Source organism: Girardinichthys multiradiatus, chromosome 15, assembly GCF_021462225.1.
Source record: "Girardinichthys multiradiatus isolate DD_20200921_A chromosome 15, DD_fGirMul_XY1, whole genome shotgun sequence".
Classification (NCBI taxonomy): Eukaryota; Metazoa; Chordata; class Actinopteri; order Cyprinodontiformes; family Goodeidae; genus Girardinichthys; species Girardinichthys multiradiatus.
Genome location: NC_061808.1, coordinates 34802824 through 34822541, shown reverse-complemented (window position 1 = coordinate 34822541; position 19718 = coordinate 34802824). Strand labels below are relative to the sequence as shown.

The 19718-nt window shown below is 41.1% G+C and overlaps 1 protein-coding gene across 4 annotated transcripts in view; it reads left to right on the top strand.

Moving 5' to 3' along the window:
- Positions 1-19378, top strand: part of tab2 (TGF-beta activated kinase 1 (MAP3K7) binding protein 2) — a 44837-nt gene extending 25459 nt beyond the window's left edge. The window contains exons 2-8 of one of the 4 annotated variants that reach the window (XM_047387878.1): positions 8266-8428; positions 11138-12791; positions 15099-15259; positions 15721-15814; positions 16058-16135; positions 16394-16489; positions 17337-19378. In XM_047387878.1, the coding sequence (XP_047243834.1) occupies positions 8357-8428; positions 11138-12791; positions 15099-15259; positions 15721-15814; positions 16058-16135; positions 16394-16489; positions 17337-17476 (2295 nt within the window). In that variant the 5' untranslated portion in view covers positions 8266-8356 and the 3' untranslated portion in view covers positions 17477-19378. Of the gene's footprint in view, positions 1-8265; positions 8459-11137; positions 12792-15098; positions 15260-15720; positions 15815-16057; positions 16136-16393; positions 16490-17336 lie in introns of all 4 variants that reach the window. The other 3 variants (XM_047387877.1, XM_047387879.1, XM_047387880.1) reach the window with 3 other exon arrangements.
- Positions 19379-19718: the final 340 nt, after the last annotated feature.

Below are 19718 nucleotides of genomic sequence, written 5' to 3'. Positions count from 1 at the left end.
GAGTCGGCCTGGAGCAAGCTGCTCCTCCATGTTTCCAAAACTTGCCAGTTTCCCACAATGCAGTAGGAGGGGCTGGCCAACCTGGAGAGCTGTTGCCTTTGCCTGCTTCCAATCAACCACCATCTGCTGGTTGTGGTGCTGAAGAATTTCTGATTTCCTGCACACAAACACACGCACACACACCAGACACTTCCCCACCATGCATACACACATGCGTCCACACAATCACTCTCGTACCCGTGTTTAAATGGTGGGAAACTAAAAGCATAGCAGGCAGTCCCGCAGAGCTGGGATCACTGCTGTGAGGCCCAGAGTTTAGCACAGTTAGGGCTCTGCACATAATGTTTTGTTTGTTGCTGTTCTGCCAACCTTACCTCTGAACAAAACTGCCTCAGCTCCTCTGTAAGTACTGCCTACTTAGTGAATGTATTCTCAAATATGTCTTCTCAAAGAGATGTCATTACTGAAGATCAAATTATCACAGTCTTAGATATTCTATAACGTTAACATCACCTCTCCCATTTACCCTAAAGCACTAGTCCCCAGCTAATTTAGCAGGAGGTCCACTACCTTCATCATCCAAACATTTTGAGGTCAGAACATTTTAAATCAACTAAGAATAATAATTAAATGTTAAATAAAAAAAAAAGTAACACTAGATTTTCTGGTTTTATTTTAAACTACTGATCAATTATTCATATGTCTATGTTATGGTCTGCCGAACTGAAAAGTGCAATCCAATTTAAGTACCTATATTAAGCGCACCTTGAATAGCTCAGTCAAGCTGGGTCAGTACATCTTGGTAGATCAGTTCTGCTCTCCTTGTGCTTGTGGCAGGCAGGTTAATTAGCTTAACTTTTACCTTAAGTTGTTGACCTTTTCCATCTAGTGTTTCTGCCACAGCTTACATGCACTCCCTGATCATTTCCCAGTCAGTGAAATGCTTTGTGTTTTCCTAAAATCCACTGTACTTATAGTGAACACTCGAATGCTCACTGTTGTGCTGTAACAGACTGTGTCATCAGCTGTGTAGCTCGCTCATACTGTCCCCTCAGTTCATTTATTCTCCTTCTCCTGCTGGCAGACCCAGGCGGATAGCTTTGGTTGAAGTTCTTATGTTTAGTTTCATAGTGTCTCTTTAGATTTCCACTCGTTATAAGTCCAGCTGATTCAGAACATATAAGGCAGACTGGTCTTACCCCCTACAGAATTTAAAAGGAAAGCGTACGCTTCTGTCTATTTATCTTTAAATGTGTGATTTTTATAGTCCACTTTGAGTAAAAGAAGATGGGTTCATCAAAAATACGCTCTCATCTTTTCACCACCAAGTCACTGTACTGTTAGCCAGCATGAGCTCCCAACCTAATAACTTAGCAACCCGCATTGAAGGACCCGCATTGCAACGAATAATCAGGACTGCAGAGAGAATAATCAGAGCTGACTTTCCCTCCATCCAGGACTTATACAGGTCTAGGGTCAAGAAAAGAGCTGCCAAAATCTCTGCAGACCCCACACACCCTGCACATAAACTGTTCAGAGTTTTACCTTCAGGCCGCAGCTACAGAGCACTGTTCACTAAAACCAGCCGCCACAAAGACAGTTTCTTCCCCCAGGCTGTTTCTATGTTGAACATTTAATAGAGTACAGAACAACAGCATACAGATGTTGCAAATGCACCTTTTCTATTAGATATGTGTATATTGTACATTGTAAATTTGTATATTCTGTAATACAAAAACAGAACAAAAGAGCAAAGTGTACCGGAGTCAAATTCCTTGTTTGTATGTACGAACTTGGCAATAAAGCTGATTCTAATTCTGATTCTGCTTCTTTGTCGTTTTCTGGCAGTTGGCATACAACGATGTGGTGCATTACCGCCACCAGCTGGTTTGGAGTGTGAACCAGAATGTCGCTGACCCACATAGCTTCCCGTCGCGCCTGTTGTAAAGTCAATCGCGACAGCCAGCAGGAATAAAATGTTAATATCTACATAGTAAATGAGAAAATGCTTTGCGGTCTGGACAAAGCGCTTTCTGGGTCCGGATTTGGACCAGAGTCGGGGGTTTGGGAACCCCTGTCCTAAAGCTTAAGACTTTATTTAAAGATGCACAGCATGTTCATTCAAGACAGTTGAGTTTTATCTGTTGTTTTTCCAGACATCTGACATTAATACAGTAGCAAATCACTTTGATTCAGTTGCTCACATCTTTTTCGGGATTCAAACTTTTTGTTAGTGTCCTGAGAAAAATGTCCCTTCGTTCCTATGTTCTGTGATGGACAAGGGAATGCCTGTGGTTCCTCACTCATTCAATCAGAACAAAAACAATCATACAAGGTCAAGTGTGGTTGCAATCCTTAAAAATGAAAAGCCCATAATTGTTTGTACCCCTGAAAGACTTTGGTTTAAAGAAGTCTTAATTTTACCAACATGTCTCTTCTAGAAGTAATATTAACAATTAGTAAGGCCCAGGCTTTTCCATTAGTACCGTCTCGGGTTGGGTCAGCTTTACAGAACCATCTCAATGTGGGCGGGTTGTCAATAGCACAGTCAAAAATAACATGATGTGATTTGGAATGACACAAGCACAACATCAATGGAGGACCTCCGGCTCAGTCTATGGCTGTTCTCAGACCCGGAGTGAAAGAAGAGCCAGAAAAGGCTGCAGGCAGCAAGACAAAGCCCCCTGATAAGTACAGGAAAGAGATGGAAGCCAAGGAGTGGCTGAGGGTAAGCTGACACTACCTAATGCTAGCTCGCTGCATTGGTCATATACAAAATAAGCCCAACGTACAGCGATTTAACGGTTGAAGATATTAGTTATTAAAATATGCTGTAGCTAGCCATGCTGCCCCCTACCCAATCAGTGACAGTCTTCTGACGTAGCATTTTTAGCACGGGTCGACTCACTTGGAACCGCAAGCAAGCAGTTACTAAAAATAGTAAAAGATCCACATAACTGTTACTAATGGAACCAAGCCGAACCGCGCTGAGCAGGTGCTAGTGGAAAAGTGGAATTAAAGTCCTGACTTGAATGTGATAAAGAATTGGTGGAGAGAGCTAAAGATTAGGGTGATGGCAAGGAGGCCTTCCAACCTTGCTCCCAACCTTCCAACTGCTTGGCATTTTTAAGAAAGGTTTGCTTGCCTTAATGACAGTAAAGATTGTTCCATAGAATATTGAGAAGAGGATAAATAATTTTTTGACATGCAATTTTTTAAATTAAAATTAAAACTAAAATGTAAATGTTAGTTTATTTTAAAATTTATTGTAAAATGTTTAAATAGTTGTATTATCTGTTAAGAGATGACTGTCATCTATTCTCAGAAACAAACCTCTTAAAATCTAAAATAAAATAATAAATCTAAATTTGAGCGTTGATCCTTGGAACTGAGTTATGGTGAGGTTTCTTTTACTGCCACTGAAGCTGTCATTTACATGACCTTACTGGTTAGAATTACAGTGCTTGACAAACTTATTGATGCCACTTGACCTTTTCCGCATTTTGTCACATTATAATCAAAAACGTCAATGAGTTTTATTGAGATAACGTGATAGACTGGCACAAAGTAGTGCATTATTGGTGGAAGGAAAAACACACGTGGCTTTTAGGGTTTTCCACAATAAAAAGCTGAAAACTAAGTCATACATATGTATTGAGCCCCACATGAATGAATACTTTCTGGAAGCAGCTTTTCAGAAGTTACAGTGGCAAGTTTTTTTTAGATATGTCTAAACCAGCTTTCGTCATCATGGGACTGAAACTGTGCCTATCCCTTTGCAAAGCAGCTCGGATTCAGTCAGAATGGAGATTATCTGTTAATATCAGTCAGCTGGATTTAATCCTAGGTGGTCTTACACATTAATATAATCTAAAACATGCCATTGTAGCTCTAGCTGTATATTTACATTGCCATTGCAAGAAATGTAACCTCCACTCCAATACTAGGTTTACTGCGGGCTTCAGCAGGTTTTGTTCCAGGATTGCCATGTAATTAGCTCCACCCATGACAGCTTCCCTGTCCTAACTACAGAAAGGCTTCCCCACAACATGATGCTGCCACCACTGTGTATTACCATGTAGATCATAGGTTGAGGGCAATGTGCAGAGTTTGCATTTTTTCCATATCATGTTCTTTCACATGTTTGGTGTGTCGCCTATATCTCTTATGACAAACTGCAAACAGGACTTTGTTTTAACAGTGGCATTCTTCTTGCCACTCTTTCAAAAAGGCTGCATTGTTAGATCAACAGTTGCTCTGGCAACAAACTCTCCCACCTTGGCTGTGGATCTCTGCAGCTCCTCCAGAGTTTCCATGGGACTCTTGACTGTTTCTCTGATTAATGCTCTCCTTGCGTTGCCAGGAATTTTCTTTTAGTTTTGGCCATCATTATGCAGATTAACAATTATTTTATCTGATCCTCAGTTCTTTGCCATTTTCACTTAGGGGTGTACTCACTTTTGTTTCCAGCAGTTTAGACATTAATGGCTGTGTCAAGTTATTTTGAGGGAACAGCAAATTGATAATGTTTTACAAGCTGCAGACCGACTACTTTACATTGTGTCGCATGTCATATGTTGGCCCATGAAGAGATATAATAAAATATTTACAAAAGAATGAGGGGTATACTTACTTTTGTGAGATACTGCATGAGTATCTTTGTTTAAATCAGTATACTCTGTAAAGGATAGCTCACAGGCTCAATATCTGCCATTAAGACAACACTTCTTCCAAAGGTTGGTGATAATTATATATTCAAGACTGATTTAATTTTTATTTCTTTGGACATTTTTAAAATCCATTTACTCTGGAGTGAATGAGTTCATTGATGGTGTATGGCAGGCGTTCTCCTTGCAGGAGTGACTATGGAGCTGCAGGTCAGTGCTTCGGTTCTGTGAATAAAAGCCTCAGCAAAGGGAGCTTTGTCTCTATCAAAGCTGGCTGTGCAGCACCTCCTCAGGCCCTGTTCCACCACAGCCCTCAGGGGGAAGCAGGCCCTAATCTGCCAGCTTCAGTCTATCCCTGCATTTCATTTCCATGCAAGCCTATAATTACCTACAGTGAAGAGGTGTGTATGCATTTTTTTCTATAGTTTTTTTGAGGCTGGGAAACAATGTATCCACATTTTGACCTGTAACTGGGCCAGTTGTCAACAAGTAAATCTTTCCCACAGCTCTGCAGCTTCCAGGCCTTCTGAGTGGAGTCAGAATATGATTAACAGACTACTATATAACTATAAAATAACATGAGAACAGCACCGAAATCAGTTTTAAGTTGTTGTAAACCACTGTTTTATAATTATTTTAAAACCAAGTGACAAAATAACTGAAGTTGAAATTTATAGTTTGCATTAGCAACTATAAACATCAGTCTCTGTATTTCCATCAGAATCTAAATACTAGAGTTCAAAAATGCTACTAACATTTATCTGTCCAACATGTCCCATAATACACAGAGGTTGGAATCTGAAAAGCAAATCAGCAACGTTGCTGTAATATGTTCAGCCTTCCTGATAGCTGCTACAGTTAAACTCTGTTTAAAATTAGCAGCCGATAGATATATGAATGAATGGCCAGAATAACTCTGTAGAAAGTGAAGTTTTTTGTTTTTACTCACATAGTTACTGGTCAGGCTCTGTCCTGCTAAAATATCCTCCAGTTCTGGCCATTAACCGATTTTCCTACATCCAAGATCGTCCTAATAATGATATAATAAGCAACTCTGGGATGTCGAGGTAGCAGCTCGCTCCCCCGGACTGAGTGAGTATATTCTTGTATTAACCCGTTAGCTATCTAGCTTGATAAATGACTAGAGTGACTGTGGTTGGCAAATATACAAAGCACTAAATGTGCAGCTGTCAGGACATATTTCATATACATGTTCTAATTTGATCAGCAGCATGTATGATGTACTTTTATAACCCCCCCCCCCCCTCCCTACTTTTAACTCAGAGTACATTATTATTACATTTTTAATGAGTTTGTTTCAATTTGACTTGTCTGGAAATTCATTCAGAATTATATAACTGGAGAAACTCTCATAAAGAGTGTATTCCCTGTGGAGGGCATGGCTTTATGGCGACTGTGGCTCAGTAGGAAGAGTAATCATCTTGCAATCAGAAGGTTGTGGGCTCGATTCCAGCTTCCTCCTGCCATATGTCGATGTGCCCCTGGGCAAGGCACTTAACCTCAAGTTGCCTACCGATCTGCGTATCGGTGTATGAATGTGTGAGCGTTAGTGAGTGAATGTGGCGCTAGTGTAAAGCGCTTTGAGCGGTCTGTATGACTGGAAAAGCGCTATATAAGTTCAGTCCATTTACCATTTACTTTGGTTCTCATTACTGTTAGGTACAGTGATGAGGGAGCTCTCAGTCTGTTTTATTTTCCATCCAGCTGAATCCAACCTTCTTACAACCTTCTTCCTGTTGCTGTCCTTTTAAAAGGTCTTTCCCTTTCTTAACGCTTTTCCTTCCTGCTCGTCTTGTTTGACATTAGCTAAGTTGTTGCTCCTCCTATTATCAGCAGCAGCTGGATGTTTTGCAGAGCTGATTCATGACTTTTCAGTTATGACACTTGACTTCCTCGTAGCTCTGACCACACGGATACAGCTGCTTACATGAAAACTTGATGCAGGTGTGATTGGAGGCACACGTCTGACTCTTTACAATTTAATCATAAGTTTTAATATCTTCCTGGGTTTTGTCTCCTAAAAATTCCTATTATTTCTGCAGCTAAGGTCTGCAGTGAGCCTCCTTGCGGTTTGTATCTCTGCGTCATGTAGCGCTGATCAGAATACGGCAGAGCTTTTTGTGTCAGTGTTTTGATTGGCATGTTTGAACCTCCCACAGGAGGATGTTTTGAAAGTGTGTGGTTAGGAGAAAAGTGTCAGAAGACAGAAAACATGGCTGACATGCACTCCAAGCTCTTAGGACAGCTCTGTTTCACATCAGGCTTCTGTGTTTCTCACCGTTTAACCCTGTGATGGTTGAAGAAGTGAAATTAAATCTGTGCTATAATCAGATCATTTCCCCTCTGAGTTTGGATTTTAAATTAGGATCTGGAAAGAAAATGAGACATAGCACTGTGAAACTGCACAGTCCTAAAAGGCCATGGTTGTTTTGGCTAGCTTCCAGATATGCATTTAGTTTATATATTTACTGAGAGCTCACTCTATTCTGTTTCAGCCTGTATTGCTTATAATGACAAACAGTTCTAATGTATACTAAGCTACCAGTTTGCTACATTGTCCATGTGGCTTAAACTGACAGGAAGGTCATTGGCTTCATGAAGGTAACATTGCTGAACTTCTGTCAGTTTTCAACGGCTGCTCTTTAACTTTGAAGACTACTAGCTGTCCTGCCTTAGGTAATTATTGAGACACCCTCTCAAGTCTGAGGAAGCTCCTGTTCCTCCTGAGATGTGGTGGAAGACACATTTCAGGTGTCTTACATGGATCAGGTTCACAGATCTGCTCTGTCACACTCAGCCTCTGAAGGAGAAGGATTCCCCAGTGCAGATGAGAACGTCTGAGCTCCTGGCTTTCAAACCTGCTGCTGGTCCGGTGCCAAAGCTCTGTGAGCCTCTGCTGACTGAAAGCTTTGATGAATCCAGCAGTGCAGAGACTGGTGCACCATTGTGCGCCTTGTAGAGTGCCTTTGGCTGTTTGAATGGCTGGAGAGTTTAGTATCACAGATTTAAATTTTTCACTGCCTGCACAGTCACAGCAGCACAGTTCAGTGCTTATCTGCTGATTTTGCTCATTTTTATCTTGCTGATATATTGGCTTGCTTGAGATTTGAGACTTGTCGGGAACCAGTTGTTTTGCAGAACCGCTTTATTGTTGAACTTTAAATAAAGAAATATGTCTCTACCAGACTACTGTTCAACCTCCTTGTTTCTATAATAAGTGAATTAATATGTCAAGGGGAGTTGGAACGGCTTGTTTCCTGTACAGTCAGTCAGAGGTGGTTTCCTCCCTCTGCTTCTCCTTTATTGTGGAGCTTTGTGGGGAGGAGGCACTCTGTCATGAATGCAGCCTCTTCTCATCAAGGCTCAGAAATCTTGTTTTGTAAATTCTAAAGCTTAATTAAATGGATGGCCTCTAGGACAACCTGTTTTTTTATAAATGGAAAAACTATCTAGTTGAATGTCCATGCAAACGTTTCCTTAAAGTTACTAACTGTAAACATTGTGCACCCTTAATATTTTTTCCTGCTTGAACTATCTTTCATCTGTCACTTAGTTTTTCCCTTTTTCTCATTTTCAGGTCAGATGTTCAGAATGAGGGTGGATTTCTGCCACAACTGATGCTCCAGTCTGCTGAACTGAACAATCAGTCCTGAGCTGGTACCATACGAATGGCCCAGGGAAGCCAGCAGATTGACATTCAGGTTTTGCATGACCTGCGCCAGAAGTTCCCTGAAGTCCCAGTAGGTGTCGTCTCTCAGTGCGTTCTGGAGGTAAAGAGGCTTAAAATTCCACATTATTTAAAACGCAACCCATCACCGGAACCTTTCGGTTTACAAAATGCTAACATAAAAGTAGTAGTAGAATTGAATTTACTTATTTATTAATTTGTCAATAAAAACTGATGTTTTATCATCAAGTTGAAAGTACCTGCAGGACACAAAGATTTTTTTTGTATTAAAAACACAAAAACATTTTTTTTTTGTGACATGCACTCCAATAAATCCAGCTGCATAGAATCGTTCTGAGGGCCACACTTTAGACACCCCTGCCATAAACTGCTCTATCTTTTTGTGTTTCTGTCTGTGAGCTTGTGTGTAACCTTAAATATGATTATAGCATTTTATAGCTAGTTCTGTTTTCTTGAGGGGAAAAACTATTATCAGAATGTGGTTGTCTCAGTCAGAATACAGAACATAACAGATTCATACTAAACCTCGGTTTAGAGAAGTTGTAGGTGAATGTAAGGTTGAAAAAACAACTTTTTTTTAGACGCCTTTTGGTTGGATTTATTTGCAGGTCACTGTAAAAACGCCCTCTTTCACGGCTTTCAATCTGACAACATAGTAAACGGTCTGCTAACAGCTAGCACTTTTTGAATTATCCAGGCGCAACCTCAGATCAGATAACATGAGCCATGTTTTTTCAGAACCTCTCTGTGAAACGAGATTAGGTACCATCCTGTGTGCATGAATCTCTACATGTATCCTGATGCATCTGTGTTTGTTGCTTTGCTCCTCTGCCTACTGAGTCCACAAAGCAAACATTGTAACTATTGAACGGGCAGTAGAGCAGGGTATATTTATGGGCACAGTGATTCTTTTCAGTTAGGTATGAAAACCAGTTAATGGAGTAGTTGGTGTGTTTCATGGTATTTATGCTCTCTGCTCATCACTGACCTGCATTTCTTTCTATCAGGCTGTGGTTTGTTAAATTACATCACTAAATTATACTTATCTTTACTGCTGAATGTCAAACAGGATAATGTGCATCCTGTTAGACAGCGGTGTCCAAACCTTTTGTCATTATGCTGCGATTATTATTTGTTGTACCTGCTCAACAATAAACTAAGCATGCAATACTTTAATTAAACAAATAAAGTAGTCAGAATCTTTGTAGTAAAGGGATGTGCTAATCATTGTTGATCCCAGACCTCTAAAGGGTTTATCATGTTTTGTTTATTAAGAGAAATGCATGCAGTTTTCTAATTCATTTAAGCTTGATTAAAGAAAATACAAAAAAGTTTAGTCTATTCTGAGCAATAAGAATATGATTTGTATCAATCTTCCTTTGAAACAGCTTCCTGAATTAATTATTTAATTAATTAGTAGCTGATGTGGTTTAACCAAACTCTGCTTCTTAGTAAAGGTCACTGCATAGATGGGTCCTATTTACTTAGAAATAAATAAAAGCATAGTCATTAAAAGACAAATACTTTGTGCTGTTGCTAACATTGTGCAAAGATTTGAATTTATCAGGAAGACGTTTGCCATCGTTAAAAATAAAAGGTCTCCATTTGGATCAACCACCTTTTGCTGGCGAGCCAAATGTGTGTCATTGTTGGGTTACAGCTGAGGGCTGCACAAAATCAGTGCAAATGGCCCCCGGGCCACACTTTGGACCACCCTGCTGAAAGAGGACAGGCAGAATGAACATGCTACTCTTAAAACTATAAACACTTGTTTATATTTCATATTGGTATTAATATACACTTAGTGGCTAGTTTTATTTGCTTTAGTTTAGCTTTAGAATAAAGGTGAACCATTGTAGGATAATATTTAATTGCAATACCCCTGCTTAGATTTGTGATAATTGGTTACAATAACTCACATTTGTTGACTCTTTTCCTTCTCTGTAAACGCATAATGTCCTCACTGTTCTTCATGAGCTCCAGCGTCTCCACCACTAAAATATTCATCAGGTCTGGGAATTAGAGGCAGTTAGTCCATCCAACTGTCACTCTGCATATGGATATATTATCCATATGCAGAGTGACAATGCATGCCCTATGCTAAATACTGCATTAAAGCAGTCCTTTGCAATATTGCACAAACTGATATTGTGATGATTATTATTGTTTAATATACTGTGCAACCTTTGCTTAAGAGTCCAGGTAAGAGTTGTTTAGGGAGTTTCTGAACAGAGTTTACATGGTGACTCCAAGGTCAATAACAGAATCATTTCCACATCCTCTCATTTCAGAGCCATCATGTTCCATGACACAGGTTGGATAACATAGAGTAACTTTACTGGAATTAGACCAGAACTGCTGAAAGTCTAACCTTTAAGCGTTTTATTTATTTACTTGATGTTTATTTTTAATCCCTATGATGAGACTCTCTACTATATTACTACACTAATAATTGAGGGCATGTGTCATAACTTATTACCATAATGGACAGCGGTTAACACTGATCTGGAGAAACTATAATTGTTGAGGTGGGTTTTAAGGGTCTATAGTCTCTATGTAACATCAGGCAATGCACTTTTTAAGCAAACTGCATAAAATCAAAGCGCTCCATCTCAGACTCAAGGCTTCAGTTAAGTTAGAGAGCATGTTTGTAAATAGGTCACTTGATATGTTTTTTAGCATTTAATTTGCTAGTAAACACCATTTAAGGTCAAACTGCAGCACAATAATTTACATCTAATTTCTTCTCTTTTTGTTGCAGTGCAACAACAATTTAGACGCCTGTTGCAAATACTTGTCCCAGGTCAGTCCAGGCTACCTTTACAGTGACGACGGCAATCTGAGCTTTTCTGAGGACCCCAGCTTCGCCCGGCTCCAGAAGCACATGACCCAGCTGAACCTGGGCTTGCAGTCTCAGAATGTGCATGTGGCCCCAGTTCAGGACGGCCTGAGAATGAATGGCAGCCGGACTCTGGCCCACAGCATGAGTGACGGGCCCCTCCAGACAGGCCAGGCCCCCAACAGTGACTTTTTTCCGCACGAGCCCCAGTCAGCCCCAGTGCAGGTACCCTCCACTCTCAATGTTTTTAATGTGATGGAGCCATCACGTAAACCGCAGCCTCCACAGAACCTTGCACTCTACACTCTAGGACCGAAAGGACCGAGTGTGGGTCCGCAGCAAACCCCACGCTTCAACCCCATTACAGTGACACTAGCCCCAAATCTCCATTCAGGCCGCAACACCCCCACTTCTTTACACATACATAGTATGCCACAGTCAGGCCTGGGTAGTCCACAGGGCAACTCCATCTTTATCCGGCCGTATGTTAGCCAGTCCAGCACGACCCGGCAGAGCCAGCAGCCAGGTGGGCGGGCCCAGTACAGCCCCACTTCTCAGCCCCAGCAGCAGATCTATCAGATCTCCCATCCCTCCCCCATTCCTAGCTCGCGGTCTGTCCCCCTGCACTCCTCCTCACATACCTCAAGGACCTCTCACGTCTACATGCCTATTAGTTCCCCCACTAATCCCCAGGCGCCTGCTATTCCTTCCAGTGGAAGCATGGCTTCTTCCTCTAGTGTCTCTTCTTGTCCCCCTTCATCCTCCTCCTCTGTCATGCCCTGCTCCATGTCAGCTGTCAGCCAGTACAACATCCAGAACATCTCCACTGGCCCTCGGAAAAATCAGATTGAGATCAAACTTGAATCTCCTCAAAGGAGCAATTCCACCACAGCTGTGCTGCGGACAAGCAGCGGGCCCTGGTCATCCTCCTCCTCCTCAGCCTGCCCTTCTTCATCTTCCTCTTCAACCGGAGTGGCCACTGTATCCAGCACCCCTCTGTCCATCGGAGGGCCCGGCTCAAGCCGCAACCAGCCAACTGTTTACATCTCTGCCAGCCCGCCCACTGCTGCTACAACCCCGTCAGAGGAGACTATCATGGCCCCGCCAGGTTCCCGCTCCCAGCCCAAGTTTTACATTTCTGCAAGTGATGATAGTGGAGCCAGAAACCCTCCTACAGTCTACATCTCAGCTAACCCTCAAATACAGGGGCCTTCGGGAGCCAGGAACATGGGGGGGCAAGTGAGCATGGGGCCTGCCTACATTCACCACCACCCACCTAAGACTCGTCCCTCTGTGGGAGGTGGAGGCACCGCTTCTTCACCTCGCGTGGTAGTGACTCAGCCCAACACCAAATATACTTTTAAAATCACTGTCTCTCCTAATAAACCTCCAGCTGTGTCTCCCGGAGTCGTGTCCCCAACCTTTGAGCCCAACAACCTCCTCAGCCTGCCGTCAGACCACCACGTTGTGGAGCCAGAGCCCCTGCATCTGTCCGACCCGCTGTCACCGCACAGAGAGCGGCCAAGCGAGCCGCGCAGACTCAGCACGGGTTCCGAGGATGCAGCATACACACAAGGTGAGCAATGCTGAGTGTCAGCCCTCTGATGCTGATCCAGTGCTTTGTTTGAGCCGTTTCATTATTGAGGTTAGGAAGGCTACCTTGAACATCAGTCTGTGTGTTTCCTGTGATGTAAATATTTTGGTCGTCTACAAGGCTGCCAGCATTTGCAAATCCCTAATGATCCGTGGCAGATAAATGCTAAAACCTAAATCAAATAAGGCCCGTTAGCCTCCCTGTTGTCTGCTAGAGCTCCTTACTCCTAACAGTTTCAGAAAGCTTCCACCACACTAAAGGTTTACATTGAAAACATAACATTGATCTTGTATTTACTTTTCTTTTCAACATGAAAATATCTCTGCAGGAGATGATGCTGCACAGCAGAATGCTCCCTCTGCAGCAGCAGATTGACAGCAGGAACTTCCTGGAGCTTTAAATCTTGCAAATCTAAAAACATACATCTATTTGAAACATTTCTGTACATACAGCTTCTAAGGTTACTATGTTTTATATGATTTTAAAAGAAAAAAAAACCTGTGCCAGTATGGAGTCTGACACCAATATTGGACCGGCCCAATCTGTTTGAGAACTATCCTAGTACTGAGCTAAAGAGTACTTTCCCCGGGTGTTAAGGTTGAACTGTAGTAACCCTTTTATTATCCCTAAATGCTTTTCTACTCACTTTAAATGTCTACCTTGAAGCTTAAGTTACTAAGAAGATTATCTTGTATAATTTAAAAAGTTTCTCATTAAAACACAGACTTACAGAAATACAAAAGTATTTCTTGAGTGGCACTGTGTATACCTGCTGTCAATGCTGTGGTGGAGGCATGTTCTTCATGGTCTTTTCCACAAAGTAGATACAAGCAAAGGTGACTCTCTAAGTAAGGACCAGTGTGATGACTATAGTGTGAGTCCTCCACAGTAAATGCAGTGTTTGCCCCCATCAGCCCCTAACTACAGACCCTGTAGTGAGTCAAACATGTGGCAGCGCACGGCTCTTTCCTTTTTTGGACTTTTGACTGTATCGTGTGTGAGTCACTGACTTTGGCTCTTGCTCTATGGCGACTACCACACTTAACACTTTATGCGCATTTGTTTGAAAACACTGTATATTGATCGTCAGTGTTATGCCTGGCTGAGCCCCATTTAAAGCCACCTGATACAGACACACCTGTCACCACATAACGGTTAATTAAACACTAATGTTTTTACCACCAGTCGTCGAGATCATATCTCTCACTGTTTGGCAGCAGAAGATCCCTTTTGGTGTTACGCAACATTTTTCCTGATATGCAAGTGAAAACCTGTTTGAAATGTAGTTGCACTGCAAGACTGGTTCAGTTTGAAATTAACAAAGTGTTCAGATCCACATAAAGTAACACAGCCAAAGTTGAAAATTGCTAGAACTTGTTTAACTTGATTGAGCAAAGAGCCTTTGGGTAATATTGTGACTACCCACCACCAAAAACACCTAAATCACCATAGCAACAATTCAGATTTAAACTGGATCACCTTTAATGGCTCATTGAGCACACAGCTTCTCCTTCTCCCTGAAATTTTGCATTGAAAATTAGCTTCATCTGAGATCACATTAAACTCTTAAGCCAGCTGGACTGAGAGTAAAAATCTTTTAGTCAACTCATTATTTTTATAATTTCATAATTGTATTTATTTTTATAAATAAAAGTTCCAACAGTTTTTTTTCAAAGAGCTGTGTTTGCAATGAGTCACCTCCCTGCAGGTTGGAGCACTTTGTGTCTGTCCCTTTAAATCAGTTAGAAACACAGTTAGCATTGGATCAAAGCTCCTAACTTAAAGTTGCTATAGCAGTAAAATTCACTCTGAACTAAAATGGTTGTAGAGCTTTTAGTTCGACTCCACCATGGGAATGTTTTGCTTATTCTTCAGACTGAGATTAGTGTCTGCTGTGTCCTGCTGGTAAGATGTTCACTGATTCTAACTACTCCCTACAACCCCACAACCAATCTAAGGAAGGTCCACGAGCATCACGTCGTAGAGCTGCTTTCTAAACCCTGCCTGTGATATCTGAATGGCAGTGATAGGGTATATAAATAGATACAGCTGTTCTTGTGAAATATGGGAGATGTAGAAGAACCCTGACTAGATCCTGGCACAGCTGTGGTTAAACACTACAGTTAGAAGTGTTTTAACTTGTAATTATGACATTTGAATGTTTTAGACTTCGCTTCTGTCATTTAATCACCATGGGTTTCTCTTTTCTTCATGTTTGATTCTCATTGCCAGGTTGCTTCATGAAACTGTTGCTTCTGATAATTTGTTGCTTTTTCTTTCTGCCTTCAGCGTTGTTGGTTCATCAGATAGCTCGAAAGGACAGGCTGGAGCATAAGTTGGAAATGAAGAAGAAGAAGCTGGAGAAGCTAAAAGAAGAAGTTAATGAAATGGAGAATGACCTGACCAAGAGAAGGCTGGAGAGGTCCAACTCAGCCTCCCAAATTCCTTCTGTAAGATCCTTTCACACACATTATAGAGATTATTTTCACTACTTTGCTACTTTGATTTCTTTGAATACATGGTTCTGAAATTGTATTCCTTCATTATCCCGTTCTGGTTAAGTATAGAAATAGAAGAATATGGAAAAATGTCTGTAGACTTTATTCTCTGTTGAGAGATTAGTAGACTTGTGAAGAAATTAATGGGTTTTTTTTCAAATAGCTGTTACACTGCTCATTACCTGGGCCTTTTGTTTACTATGAACCCAAAGCAGAAAGAGAGCAACAGGCCACTCAGGTTTCATTCTGAAGCCATGCAAAAATGTTTTCAAGATCTTCCAAAAGAACAGGAGATCTTTTCCTCTGTATGGCACATGTAAATGCAGCCGTTATTTGTGAATTTATTGATATTGCGCTGTTGAGACAAACAAAGCTCTGGATGCTGACAATCTTTCTCTCCTCTGTTGCTTCAGATTGATGAAATGAAGAACCTGCGATGCAGAAACAGAACACTGCAGATTGACATTGACTGCCTTAGCAAAGAAATTGATCTCCTTCAAACAAATGGTATGCATCGCTGACTTCTCTGTCTCCTGTGTAATACTCATTATGTTTAATCAATATGAAGATGCATTTTCTGTGAAGGTTGGTTTTTTACATCATTTTTATTAGATAGTAAGTTGTTAAATAAAGCAGGACAGCTGCCGCCTGCTTTCATCTTCTCTGCGCACAGTACTGTTAGCTAGCAGTTCTTCCTGAATTACATCCTGTTGCTGCTGGGTAACGAGAGATTTACTGCCCCCACGGCAGGACCGCACTTCCACAGGCCAAGCAACCTACAGAGGTTCAGGGAGGATGTGCTGCCCCTCTTTCAGAAATGTTTCATTGGTAAATACAGTTCATGAGAAAGTATTTTTGTTTAGCGCACAAGAGCTGAAGTCCTCTGTAACAAAAAAATCACATCAGTTAAGTTGATCTTAAAGTTTTACTTAAAAATAGCACAAGAGGAAGGCTAAAGAAACATCCTACATTGAGACCCAAATCGAGCTTTTTTTTTATCAGACTGATGGTGCATGTTCACCACCATCAGTCTGATATCAGAGATAAAAAAGTTATTGCTTCCATTCTGTTTCCATTTGTGTGCAGGACCACATTTAAATCCCAGTGTAATCCATAATTTTTATGACAACATTGGATTCCTTGGTCCTGTCCCACCCAAACCCAAAGGTACTTCGTCTGTTGGTAAGGCTATTCCTGGATACATTCTAGTCATTACTGGCATCTTGTTAGAATTACTTATGTTTGCATGAACTCCTTATTTCTTTAAGCAAAGCCACCTTTGTGTGTTCTAATATCATCATTCCTGTTTGCATGTACAGTGCCTTGCAGAAGTATTTATACCCCTCAATACGTTTCACTTTTTGTCATATTACCGCCAAAAACTGTGGTAGAATAACAATTTTAGCTCCTGACTGAAGTAGAGGGAAAATATTGGTTTTCAACATTTTTTACAAATAAAAATCTGAGGGGTGCATTGTCTTCAGCCCCATTTTTTTCGAATATCCCTAATTAAAATCTAGTGCAATCATTTGCCTTAAGAAGTCACATAATTGGAAAGCAAACAGCACCATGAAGACCGAGGAACACAGCAGACAGGTCAGAAAGAAGATTAAAGCAGGGTTAGGTTCTAAAACAATATGCCAAGCCTTGGACATCTCACAGAGCTCTGTTCAATCCATCATCTGAGGATGGACCAACTGCAGATCTACCAAGACATGGATCCACAGATCAGGTGGGAAAATCTGTTCATAGGAAAAGTATTAGTAATGCACTCCACAAATCTGACCTTTATGGAAGGTTGGCAAAAAGAAAGTCATAAGAAGGCAAGTTTACAGTTTTCCTGAAGCCATGTAGGGACACAGCAAACATGTGGAAGAAGGTGTTCTGCTCAAATAAGACCACGAGTTTCTGTACTACATGCAAAAAGCCATATTTGGACTAACGCTACACTGAACCAGCCATGATGACACATGTCTGAGACCCTAGGCCAAATGTGTTAATTGCCTTGTCTTTTCCCTTCTCCGCTAAGATCCAGGAAGTAAGATTGTGAAGCCCACCCCTGAGCAGGAGGAAGATGAGGGCACCCAATGGAACTGCACAGCCTGCACCTTCCTCAACCACCCTGCCCTCAACCGCTGTGAACAATGCGAGTTCCCGCGGCACTTCTGAGCCAACGGGGCGCAGCGCCCTTCCTCTGCACACCTGACGTCTCACAGATTCGAGCAGACAAGACTTCTGTTTCCTTTTGCTTTTGGTTGATAGAGAAAACGGATGGCTGGCTGTCGTCGTAAATCCTGCAGCCTATTTTTTCCCAGTTTTTAATTTTCTTTCCTGTTCTCTAAGGTTAGTGTAATTCTGTCCACTGAAGGCCTGACTGGATAGTGTTTACAGCTCATGTTTGTTCCCAACAGTCGGATGATACCTCACCTTAGAAAATGGGATCATGTTACCCTTTTCTGCTCGTTGGGTGACACTCTACCCCTGAGGATAGTTCGCTGCTTCCACTCACAGTATTATGAGCATGGCCCTGCAGTGACAGCACACATTTGCACACATGCACTAACAATCCAGGTGCCAGTGTGCCCTTCCCTTATTGCATATTTGAGTTTTTTCTTCCTCCGTGATGGCCTGACCTGGTGATGGGAACTGTGCTAAGCCACTGAAGGAAAAAGACTACTCATGAACTTGGTTTGCTGTTTCTAGAGGATGCCAAAGGGCAAACGGCCACTGTTGCTGCCATGTTTCTGTTCTTATTATTGTCTCCTCAGTGCCCCCTTTCTGTCTTTTTAGTCATGGCTCAATGAAAAATGGTAAAACAAGTTGCATGCTTTGTGTACAGTACATTGAAGCAGAAGCTTTCCTTGAGCTCTTTGCTGTACATAACTTTAGAATGTGCTTTTAAACCTTTCTCCTCACACTATGAATCACGTGTATTTCCTGTAAGTATAGCTTTATAGACTTTTATCAACAATTTTGTTTGTTTCATTAAACAGACAAGCACCATGCTCCATTTTTAAGCTTTTTACTTGATATCTGTGAGAGCTGAAGCTTTGCAGAAGAAGACGAGCAGAGCTGGTAAAACCCTCACAGTCATCATGAAGCTACACGTGTCGGTCCGTTCATCGCTTGTGTATTTGCTGAGTTTCCTGTGTACGATCTGTTGATGTAAAGGCGATGGACAAGTTTTTGTTGTTTTTGTTTTGTTCTTCAGGACATATTGGGGACTTTCTAGGGTTGGGGTGGAAGAGCTGGGTGTCAAATAAAAAAGAAAAAGAAAATGACAAACTGCCATCCTATCTGACAACTGGAATGTAGGATTGATGTTTGGGGACAACTACACCTCAGTGCGAAGAGACTCATTTTGTAACACACCAAGATTGATTTCCAAGTGCTCAAGGAAAAGCCTATTGGATTTGAAGTTCCCATGCAGCCATGTGCCTGAGTGGAGCTTCCAGAGTTTAAAAATGAACTGGTGTTGGATTAAAGTGTCTTTCCTCTGTTTGAATGATTCCTCTGTGACCCTTGTGCCTTATACACAGGTTAGAATTGTTACACCCCCTCACAATGTAAGCACATGATTGTCCACTCTGTATTTCCTTATTTTTATTGGCTCATTTTATCCTCTTAACTTTTTATCAAAGAGGGAGCTTCTAAAGTTTACTCAATGTGATTAAGATATAGTAACCTTGAAATAGTTACTTTTAAGCTTTTCCTTGTTTTTTGAACTGGTGCCTTGCAGTAGTGCCTTTTGAATTTATATTGACAATCTCAGTAAAATTTCAAGTGCCATTTTTTTCAAACCAAATTCTTAGTATTATGTAATCCCATTTAGAAGTAGAAGATGAATTATTGTCTCTTTAGCACTTACATCATTGTTCTTCCTTTTCCAACCCAAAGAATCCAGTTTTCAGCTTTATCTGCACCTTGGTGTGAAGAGGCAGTTTATTCATGTTTTATTAAACGGAGGAAAAAGTAATTTGGATATCTAAAATATTCTTTGGATTTTAGCTGGGAAAACTGTCTTTGTAACAGATAAGTTATTTGTAAAAATAAAAAAAAATCTATTCTGAATGTTGTTGGTATGCCTTCTGGATGCTCTCTCCACTAGATGGCAGTAGAGACCAGCCTTTGGAAATACTATACAGGTAGAGCTCAGGAAATTAGAATATCACTTAAAAGTAGTTTTACTTTAGTAATTTAGTTCATTTAGATTTTTTTGATTTTTGTTTGCAGCTAATGAAAACCCAAAATTCAGTTTTTAGAAAATTAGAATATCACATAAGTCCATTTCAAACAACCATGGGGAAAACTGCTGACTATTTCAGCAGTCATTGACACCCTCCACAAGGAGGGTAAGCCACAAAAGGTCATTGATGAAGCTGGTAGGAGTGCTGTATCCAAGCATGTTGAA